The following is an 11,530-nucleotide window of genomic DNA, read 5'->3' on the forward strand; positions in this document are numbered from 1 at the left end:
CATTAGCTCCAAACCTCTGTTGTGAACTATTTGACAAAATGTTCGTCCACTGATATATTGGGGGTAGGAACGAAAACGATCCAGAAATACGAGAACCACTCCACAAGTTGATATCGGCAATAAACATTTTCACCAAAGAGAGTAACAATTAAGGTTTCCACTGTTTCATATGAAATAACATAAGTAATGCACGACGTCTGTTCAAATACACCTAGCAAATCAACAGGCAATAGAGATAGACCTATACTGGCCACAGACTTAGTCTTCAATCTTTAGGCTGTCTATCTTGTTTTTGAAAACCCATCTGTTAATTGGTGAAAATGCATTGTTTTTTTCAGAAATGGTTTAACATTGCTAAATCTTCAACTAGGCTAAATAGATTTTGTTCCATTTTGTATTTCGTTGTCTCTCTCATGTCTGTATGGGATTATTTGGTTCCCATTTCAGAAAGTCCATTATTTGTCCATTATAGGCCCATAGCCTAACGTTCGCTTTGTTATGGGCTTAGGAAATTAGCCGTGGCTAATCAATAACTTTCCTCCTCTGGATCACTGTCGCCTGAGAAAGACGCACAAATGGATAGAGAAATGTATCTTTAAATCAAGCTCTTTTCGAATAAAATGCAAAATATTCTTATGTACATGTGTATATCACTGGTGTTTTTCGTTCACTTGTAAAAAAAGAAAAAAAAAAGAAAAGAAAAGTGAATGAGAGCAAAATGCAAAATGATTCATAATAAATCCTTTGGATCTTCTAATTCAACTCAAGTTGGAATGGCATTCGATTTTGTGAAACTGTAAATAATAATAATAATAATAATAATAATAATATTCATCATCGTCATCATAGATAATAATCATAATAATCATCATCATAATTATAATAATATGGACAGGTACAAGTGTCTTGCCAGCAACGATTTAGCCTATTCCTACTCTGTAAAGCCATAATGTTTGATATGTCTGGTGTCGCCCACACATAGTCTTAGCTTTTTATGATGAACAAAAATAAATAAATAAACTAGGCTACATAAATTAAATGCATAGTGAACATTTATAAATTAGCTTTAAATAAAGAGGTTAAAAAACCCAGTCAAAGTTCGAGTTTCAGTCATGAAGTAGTTCTCTCCATGGCTTATTTGTCACCAGTTATCTTTTCTCTCTTAGGAGTCCCAGCTTGTCAATGAGGGCAAAAGTGTGGAGAGGCCAGCTCACCGCTGCAGCGTTGGCCGGGGAAGCACGCCGGAGAGAGGGGGGAGTGCCGGGTGTGGTTCACTAGCCCCCTGCAGTCCGTGCAGAAGAATCCTTGGGACTAGGGGTCGTTGCAAAGCCGGCGGGGGTGCTGAGGGTCCTCTGTACAGGTACAGGGCGGCTGATGGGTCCAGGTTGGACACCAGGCTTTGAGGGTAGAAATAAGGGGATGGAAACATTCTCTGAAGGGCAGAATAATTTCCAGCCTCCGCTAACAGTTCAAGTCCAACCGCCGTCTGTCTCTTCCACTTTGTCCTGCCCGGCAAGAAAACAAGGGGAATATGAAAAATGAGTTTCATGAGTTGAATACAAGTGGACAATTAAGAAAGGGTTAATGACTTGAACTTTGGACTTTGGATAACGCCTTGTTGTCATAAGACATTTTAATTAAAAAAAAAGAATTAGGCTATCCCACGCCACGCCACGCCTTGACAATGGGCCTAAATAACTTCGTCATAGTGTTAGTGTAGGCATCAGTAGCCTGTCTTTACTTAGAACTGTTTAAAATAACGCGGGTCTATGGAATAAAATTCGTAACGCTCAGCTATTCTGTAGGCTATATTAGCTTTCTAATATCAGCTTTCTTTAACATGTATTCACGCTAGGATAGCCTATCTGTGATTGCCAAAGTGCCCTTCTTTTCAGGTGAATAATTCATAATTAATATAATTGAGTAGATATAGTCAGAGTGTTGAATTATTGATGCCACACACATGCAAACATACATTATTCATCCTCCAAAGTGTTGTTTCTTTATTATATTTATGTTTCTTATGTCTGAATACAACGTGCTTCTTTTTTATGCCCCGAACTGCATCTAAATTGCTCCAACAATTCGACCCCGCCCCCCCCTCCCCTTAAGATGGTTTATAGTTTTTACATTTTGCTCATACGTCCCTTTCAATTGGCTATCCGTTTATTAGGCATCGCGACTGGTGCAATAACGACAATAAAACACATTTTCAGTTAGGATTTCAAAGTTAGGCTGCTTTCTGTTTTGATGTTCGCCTGTGTCTGAACAACATGAGAATACAGCCAACTGTGGCGGGGGATGTAGAATTAGGCCAAACATCTAATAGGCTACGTAACAGGTGCACGCAAGCACACGGATAACTTGCCTATATCCTATGACTTGGCTGTGGGTTATTGTTATTGAGAGTAAGTGGATCTCTGCTGTGTCCGCTCCGCTGCTTACCTCCGGTTCTGATACCAGGTTTTGACTTGCGTGTCGGTGAGGTTGAGGGAGGCGGCCAGCTCCATCCGGTCTTGCACGCTCAAGTACTTCTGCCGTTCAAAGCTGCGCTCGAGCTGGGCTAACTGATGGTCAGTGAAGGCCGTTCGCGCCTTACGGGGTTTCTTCAGTCGAGCCTGATGCGGACTGTCCCGGCTGCTCGAGATCTCTCTGTCCCCCTCTTCTTTCACTGCAAACAGCAGGACAAAATATTAAACATTTGTCCTGCATTCATTTTCTTAAACTTGCATGAAAAACATTGGTGGTCAAACTTGATTAAAATGGCACCTGCATAGACAAAATTTAGTTGGCCAAGGCTATGAGATTTTAAATCATAATGGAAATGTTGAAGTTTAAGACAGGCCTATGGTTAAGATAGGCCTACGTGTTTTCTCAATCACGTTTAATTTATTGAAGAGATTGCATAACTAAACCGTAGACTTGCACAATTGGGCTAGGCCTATGGCTACCTGAATTTCACTGAATATAGGCCTAGTGTATCCTATATGATGAGATTGCTCAAATAATAATGTGCACATGCATTTATTCAGCAATATAGATTCAGAGTACGCTGGGCTACATGTTGGGGCCATCAGGTCATATGGAAGTCTTAGTAGAATTCGTTTTCCCCTCCAAAAAGGAGAAAGGCAATAAGAGAGTTCTTGTGAGTGAATAGTTGTTGAGTTGTTTCAAGAAGCACAATAATCCGGCTAATTGAGCCTCAAGGGATAGAAGCCTTTCCAGCGCGAGCGGGGAAACTTCACAGGGCCGTGCGCACGAGCAAAAAAGAGCCGGGCAGCCTTGCGCGTGCAAATCTGATTAGCACCGTGACAAATTGAATCAAACCTATGCGAAATATTAGGAGGCGGATTCGCTGAAATCAAAGCCAAAGCATGAGAGCCTATAGGCCATACTCCCATACAAGGGCTTTGATACTGATAAGAGAATCTGACACACACACACACACACACCGGACCTACTCCCCAAAATGTAAATGGTCATGGTTGATTGACAATAACATGAGCCTATGGCGTCTGTCTTAACACGATATGTAGCCTACTGTTCCCTTTATTATTGCGTATAGGGGGGGGTTAGAACGACTGGTATTGTTGTCCTTAGTAGCCTAATAGTCTACTAAATAATAATCATCTTTATAAGCCTTCTGGGTGACAACAATTCACTCCAATTTTAAGGCTATATATGATAAAACGTGGTGCGTTTTATGTTTTAAATGAAATGGTTGATCAGGCACATTTTGTATTGTTCGTTCCTACAATCAATCGTGTACTGTAGGCACAGCCTACATGGTAGGCCTCTAGGGCTACGGTTGGCTTATTTCTACCCAGGAACTGCCTCATTAAACTGTCAATGGGTGTGACATGTCTGTTATGGCTGACATGATTGGAAACAGACAGGGCCTTGATGGTGTGTATCTGCAGGCGACCCTGTCATCTCATCCTCTTTCGCTTCTCTGACATCAACAGATGCTTTCGATTAATGCAAGCAAATGCCTTTGATGGAGGGAAACACGGTTTGATGCATCCCTGTTCTCCATATCGTTTGAATGGTATCAAAAGAGTAATATAGTTTCAAATTTAAAGAGGGTAGCCTATAAGTCATCTCTTTCTAATTCTCAGGTATTTTATTGTGAACAATAACGACCTGCATGTCATCTATTTATCCATGAATCAGTTTTGGTCTATTGACTGTGAAGTTTCTTTGCAAGTATGGCTTTTGATTTTTGAAATAAGCTAGCTTTAAAGCACTGGACAAAACACCCATCTTTCACTTATAATTTCATATTATTGATTGTGAACAGTAGCCTAGGCCCATTTGTTTATAAATCTCTTCAGATTTTTGACAAAACTGAATTGAATTACCAGTAGCATATCATGCACACTAAAGACTAATGATAGGCCTATATAAAATATATAGGCTATATAAACAAATAACGTTTTAGATTTGTGAATAGCGGGTCAACACTTATTCCACGGAAACAGACAGGCCCATATATTGTAATAGAGCCTAAAATTTCACATCATATAGCATACCAAGAGACCTACATCACTCTACCTTTGTATTCGCTGTCTGATGATGAGTTGCTGTGGATTTTGTCCATGAAGTCGTCTGCTATTTTAGAAGCAAGTCTCCCCGTTTCTTGAGTTGGCTGCCCATTACTCGAATATGGGGCGCAGGCAGCTAGCGGCTTGCAGTCAGCTAGAATATCTCTTATGAGAAAGGACGAGGTTACGGTCCGCGGCTGTGAGCCGGCGGAGATCTGTCCGTGCTGGTGCTGGAGATGGGGCGGCAGCACGATAGCGTGACCCTGCCTCTGTGATACTTCGTCCACGCACTCTCTCCTCGGTGACGGTGGAGACGAGCAGCCGCTCTCCATGTCAGACCTCGGGCTGAACTCCAGCGGCGACCGGCACTCCCCTGCCAAACTGTCTCCTTTCGACATGACTGGACTTCCAGGTCTGTGGGAAAGTAAGGAGTCGATCCCAAAGCTGGACCCGTTTGTGGAAGCCTCCATTGTTTACCAGCGAAGCTGTGCTCTTCGAGGCCTCAATTCAAACTATCATTGGTATTCACGACAAGTTCAGGGCGAACAGCGATTGCTGGAACGAGACGCTGCCTCAACGTATCCAGCAGAAGAATCCACTCGGATATCACAATTTTTCATCCACGATGTCTTCCTTTTCCCAATTGATGCTTGTCGTCAAAATGTTAAGAATCTCCATAGAATAGGCTACAAAATCGAATCCACGTCCAACTAATAAGTAGGCTAGTAAGCTGCTTCACCTCATGAAATCGACGCAACGGTGCTCTCTGTTGGCAAGTTTATAGATATGTATCCTTATTTTAAGGAAATATTACTCACCTATAGGCCGGAAATTATTGATTGAGTAGATAAAGTAAAAATAATTGTCCGAAATACTGCAATGATGAGAGTTCAAGTAGCAGCATTAGCGCGAGTCAATTCTGCAGTCGGAATTGTTTCAGCACCATGGACAGGTACAGCAGCGCGCGAGCAGTGCAGGTGGAATTCAAGACCTGCAGCTGATCCAGAACGAGGACACAATTGCTGAAGATTTCATCGCTTAAAAAGTAATTCGTTGTTCTGACCCGTGCAGCGCGCGGCGGCAGTGGGAGGTGTAGACATTCTGCGCGAGCTAAGAGAAGCAACTAGAGACAGGGAACGGGCGGGCAGGAGGCGCGAGGATACAGGTAAAACAGAGGTAAACTGGGTTAAATAGACATAACTGGGAACAAAAACAGAGAGCTGTGAGGCAGATTCCCCCAAAATTGAACTTGAGGAAAACTCAGTAGCTAGGTTTTAAGGACGCCCCGTCCACGTGAGTCCCCTGTGACAAGCCTTCATTGGCTGAGAGGGCTTTTAGGGTGTTGACGGGCTTGCGGAGAGGAAAGTGGACCCCCCCACACGCCCACTCACCCCCCTCTTCTCTGCTCCCTCACTTTGATTAAAAGAGACACTGAATTCATCAGGAGATTCAGATCCAACTGTTTACAGGCAATTTTCACACTGTTTGCTTTCATTACATCATTGATGAGACCTATAATGGGGTTATTATGTGGAGCGAGTAGGTCTTTTCTCTCGCCTATATCTTCATGTGTGTTCAATCAAACTTAGGTTATAGTTTTTTTAGGGACATTTTTCCACCTATGAGTGGCCATATATGTAAGTTAGCTTATTATACAAATGTAGTATAGCCTATATATGGGTGTTTATGTGGTTTGAGCAACTTATTTGAACCATGTGTAACAACAACAACAACAATAACAACATTATTATTATTATTATTATTATTATTATTCATGATAACAGTATTAATATTGATAGTAATTAATATTAGCAATAACAACAATATATAATAACAGTAGGCTATCAATAGGACTACAAAATAAATAATGTAAATAGCAGTAGTAGAAGTAACAACAACTACAACAACAATAAAAATAATAATATAATAATACTAGGCTTCTACTAATAATTATAATATAATAATAACATTACTATTGTATTATTATAATGTAGCCTAATAATAATCACAACAACAATTATAATAATGATGATAATAATAATAATTATTATTATTATTATTTTTATTTTTATTAGGGTATTATTATTATGCCTAGTAGTAGTAGTAGCCTAGTAGTAGTAGTATGCCTAGTAGTAGTAGTAGTAGTAGTAGCAGCAGCAGTAGTAGTCGTAGTACTGGTGGTGGTGGTGGTGGTGGTGGTGTTATAATAAATACATATTCTTTCTAATTTATTTTATTATGATACCAATAATGGTAATAATAATAATAATATAATATTCGCATTCATGTTATCACGGGTAAGCGTATTAATATTATCATAGATCTACCGTTTTTACGGTTTTATTATTAATGTTATTTTATTATTATTGTTGTTGAAATTAATTGTTTTTGTTGTTTCATATTAAGCTTTAAGGCATACATGCCTAGGCCTATATTACTGTGTATTGTTTATGTGTAATGCTTCACTTAGGAAATATGACTAATATAGGCTACCTGTAAAGTTCATTCTCGATGCAAAGGATTATATTTGGCTCAGTTTAAATTCTATTCTAAGGAAACCTTAATGTTGAAGTGCACCCTGAGCGATTGTAGGCCTAGGCTATTCTATAATCTAGGCTATTCTATAATCGGACGTCAAAATACACCACACTATTTGGTGAATGAACAAAGCATGAGCATCGAGTGGTGAGCATTTAGTTCATAATAAGTAGCCTCTCTAATAATGCATACAATGCTAATGAGGAATAATAGTCCGAACAGCGCGCGCTGAAAGGATGGCGTGACGCAAACTTTAACGTGCATGAAATACCATTGTCTGCACTTTCGCTTCTTTCTCCAAAACAGTTAGCCCCACATGACTCTCCGACAGGCCCTAATAATCGAACCCCCCATGTGACCACCAGATTGGAGGCGCTCGTAGGACTCAGACACCGGCAGGTTAGTGAATCCGCTACCCGCTCCCATGGGGTCCCATCACGGCTGCAAGCTGTCACATATGAGGCGGGGACCGGGATGGGAACAGAGCGCACACCCATACTGACAGCCAGATAGCTTTTCTTTTAAATGTATTTAGGCTGGTTCTATAGGTCTATTTGCTGCTTTCGCCCCAGTTTCATGGGGGATGTTTTTGAGAGTAGCCTATATGCAGCCAAATTGGTGGGCATGAGTTTTTAGATAGACCTATAGCCTAGGCAAAGAAGCTCTTTTTTTACTCACTTTAGTCTAAACGTATAAACCAAATTAAACGTGTCATGATCTTTCCTCTATTAGAAGTAACATCTCCTAAAAGAACCCATTGGAAATGCGTGAGTCAGAGACTTATATGGCAGCTTCAAATGTATTCTAATTGTTCAAGCATTATAGGCAATAGGCAACTTTTACCCTTCCTGAATGGCTATTCGTTCTGCTGACACTTGTCCCTGGGATATGAATGCGTGGGGAAGAAGGATCGAAGTGAGATTGAGACTTCGGGCGCCATGCTACCTGCTGATTTTGGACAAGCGTCTGGTCAGGAAGTACAGATTTTCTGGCCAATGGTTTCAATGTAAGGGTCAGTGCAGTTGATATGATACCCAGGGATCTCTCTCTCTCTCTCTCTCTCTCTCTCTCTCTCTCTCCGCCCCCTCTCTCTCTCCTTCTATGTGTACGTTCTCTTCAACAACACATTCTGAAGTTAGGCTACTCTGAAACAAAATGTATGTATGAGTGTATGTCAGAAGTATGTTTGTTTGTACTACAAGGGGGGGGAGCTTTGCCCTGCCAGAATGACGTATAAGACAGGGACCAGCTATCTGCTTTCTGTAACATAAAGGCAGCTGTTTGAAACGTGTGATGTGACTTTAATTTAAATATAATTTCCTGGCTATTTGGATTAATTAAGAAGATTACAATTCATTGTATTTCTTTAGGCAATTACACAGTGGAGTTAAAATAAAGATTATTTATATCACCTGTCACTTAGGCCTACGTAGCCTACATATTTTCTCCATGGAGTCATAGGCTATATAACATTTCACTGTAAGCAATTCCTTCCATTGAGTCGAAGCGTATAGGCCTATTTCTATAGTGAATAGGCTACAATGCCTATGGGCTTCCCTAACACCCTGAGCAACAGAGGGAAAAACAGCAATGTGGTTCGTTGTATTTATTTATTCGATTGCATGTGATGTGTGTTACATATATATTTAGATTTGTTTTGTAAAATGTGTGTCGCCTTTGGATAAACTTTGGCATCTTCATCGTTTTGGAACATCGAGAAAAACATGGCTTTCGATGGAAGATAGGCCTCTCCACACAACAAACAAACAGCATAAAACCGCCCCGCAGAAGAAGCACCCGGACCAGTCAGGGATGCAAATGGCGCACCTTAAAGCCATCAGGTACGCGACTTGACAGAAAATAATGAGAATCGCTGAATCTTTTATAAGGTTAACACTCACATTTCCCAGTCAGCTGTCACACAAGAAAGAATTTAGCACATGCATGCGGGCGAAATAAACCTTCATCGTCTCATTAATGCTGACAGGGCCCAGGACCGGCAGCTCTCAGCGCCAGCGCGCCACCTCGTTTTGTGTCGGTAATTTGCAGCAGAGACAGACCCCTCTCCAAGAGAAAGAGAGAGGAGAGGAGAGGGGAGGGAAATTACGAGGAGAGCAGGAGTGAGGGAGAGGGGAATGGCATGAGGCTCGCGGAGCGAGTGCAGAAGAAAGGGGGGAGGGAAGCAGGAAGGGAAGGTGGGCCTTGGGGGAGGGTGGAAAGATGGCTAGCGCGCCAGGAGTCTGATTCTACCTTAATTGGAAGCATTGGGCATTGTCATCGGAGGATTTTCAGCCGCTCACTGACAGGTAGAGCCGTCAGAATGATAGCCCACTTGTCAGCGCAAAAGACCAATAAAAACAAACCACTTTTGATTTAATTGGAGGCCTAGCCATGGTGAGTGTGTGGTTGGAGGAGGGGGGGGGGGTTTCGCTGCAGGGGAAGGGGGGGGGGGGTATGTGTGTGTCTGTCTGCTAGTGTGAAGGAGATCATCACTCTCGCCTTCAGTAGCTCAACCTCCTTCATCCCGTCAGGGAGGGGGGGTGCTCAGTGGTCACCGGTCTCCCGATGGCAGGAGGCTTTCAGGTGAGGCAGGTTTTGATTCGGTCTCAGGGGAGCTCCTCTGGCCAGCCAGCGCCATCAGAGCGAAACTCTCACCGAGAATCTTGTCTCTGACACACGAGGGGGACGACACCGCCGTCTCCAGCTGTCTCCGAGGGACAGCCAGGGACAGCCCACGCTGACACGGTCTTGTACATAAGGGTGAACCATATTAATTCAAAATTATTAAAGGAGAGTGACAGTTAACATTTAATCACAAGAGAAAAGGTGACCGATATGACAGTTGGTCTCAGCGTTGTATATTCTCGTTACACTGTTAATTACATGTCAGAAGAAAGCATTATGATTTCTGCTCTTATTTATTTGTCTGCGGTCGTGGCTCTTATCGCGTCGGCGTCGGTCTGTGTGTATAGGACGTCGGTGTGGACTGTTGGCCTGCTTCCTCGGTGTGTATACAGTGTGTCTCTCGTGACTATAGGTCCATAGTGTGTCCCTACATGCACCAGGACATAGACCCCACTCACCCCATGTCCTCCGGCCCCGTATGCCCGGAGAGCCTCTGGAACCTGTGTTTTATTATTCTGACAGAGTTCAATGAACACATCTGGTCAGAGAGAGGGGCTGGAGAGAGAAGCTGCCAACAGGGGAGAGAGGGGAGAGAGCGGTAGAGGAGCCGGCGAAGAGGAGCGTGGAGAGGCAGAGGACGAAGAGCTCCCAACCATCCATCATATGCGCCCCTCACGAGGTGCACGCCAACTCCCTCAAACTAGCACCGACCCTCCGCTCTCGTGCCCTTTGACCCCACTGCCGGAAAGCCAAGGTCTGAGGCAACGGTAGTACCTCGCTCTAATCACGGCAGAGACCGGAGGGTTCTAGCTTTTATCTCGATTCGATGTTGTTGTTTGTGACGGGCGTCGTTGGCGCTCTTTGATGTGCGCTCAGCCTCTGAGCCAAGCTGGTTTTCTGTTTCTCTTGAGTAGAAGGCGAGCTAGAAGGAACAAAAACACAAAAATATCGCTATTGTGTTTAGCTAAAAAAATATATATACTGGCGAGGAAACAAATCTCTAAAGCATTCAAAAAATGTCAGAATATTTATCCTGACCTAGACTATGATTCTAACTATACCCACCTCAGTGGAATGGAACCTCAGAGTAATACAGGGCATAGGCAGAGAGAGCTTTTTTCCTATACGGGGTCAAAGTTCAATGTGAACCTGTCATGGAGAATACCTGAGACCCCCCTGAGTGATGGGGAGCGGTGGGCTCAGGTTGGGCCGGGGGTCCCCTCCAGCTGCCAGAGGGAGACACACACAAGCTGGTGGACAGCACCAAAGCCTCCCCTTTAGCCCTCGGCCCGCTAGGGGGGGAGAGGAGCGGGGTTGCCCCCTAGCCTCTACCCCGCCATGGGGGACACAGCCTGGGCTGCCCCTTACCCCTCTCCCTCCGTGTGGGGGGGGTGGGCTGAGAAGACTGCTCTGATGTCGATGAATCACTGAAGAAGTGTCAGCAGTCAGGACGCACTCGCACGCAAGACTAATTGCTCCGGGGGCGCAGCTATATCTGTTGTGAACGGTCACGGTGGAAAACGCGCGCGTTTAGTTTGGCGTCCTTGCTAGGGGGACGGCATTGGCCGAATGTCAAAATGTCAAGATGAATGTAATTATCATTAGCATCAGCATCATCATCACCTCTGTGGACACAACGCTGTACACTACACTACACACACACACACACACAAGCACACACACACACATGCAGACACACACACACGCACACACACACACACACACACGACACAGAGGGGGTTCCAGCCTACAGACCAGCCATACTCTCTACCTCCTAATCTGGCCAATATGCAGGTAATATGTGGGGTCACAACATCTCAATT

The 11,530-nt window shown here is 43.4% G+C and overlaps 1 protein-coding gene across 1 annotated transcript; it reads right to left on the reverse strand.

The window, feature by feature from the left end:
* Window positions 1–1,210: 1,210 nt before the first annotated feature.
* Window positions 1,211–5,014, reverse strand: barhl1b (BarH-like homeobox 1b; the record flags this gene model as incomplete). Its single annotated transcript, XM_084452841.1, has 3 exons — window positions 1,211–1,505; window positions 2,446–2,671; window positions 4,555–5,014. 3 exons carry the CDS (start codon window positions 5,012–5,014, stop codon window positions 1,211–1,213), a joined length of 981 nt encoding a protein of 326 aa, XP_084308967.1.
* Between the last annotated feature and the right edge of the window lie 6,516 nt (window positions 5,015–11,530).

This window comes from Borostomias antarcticus (assembly GCF_949987555.1).
Source record: "Borostomias antarcticus genome assembly, chromosome: 2".
NCBI lineage: Eukaryota > Metazoa > Chordata > Actinopteri > Stomiiformes > Stomiidae > Borostomias > Borostomias antarcticus.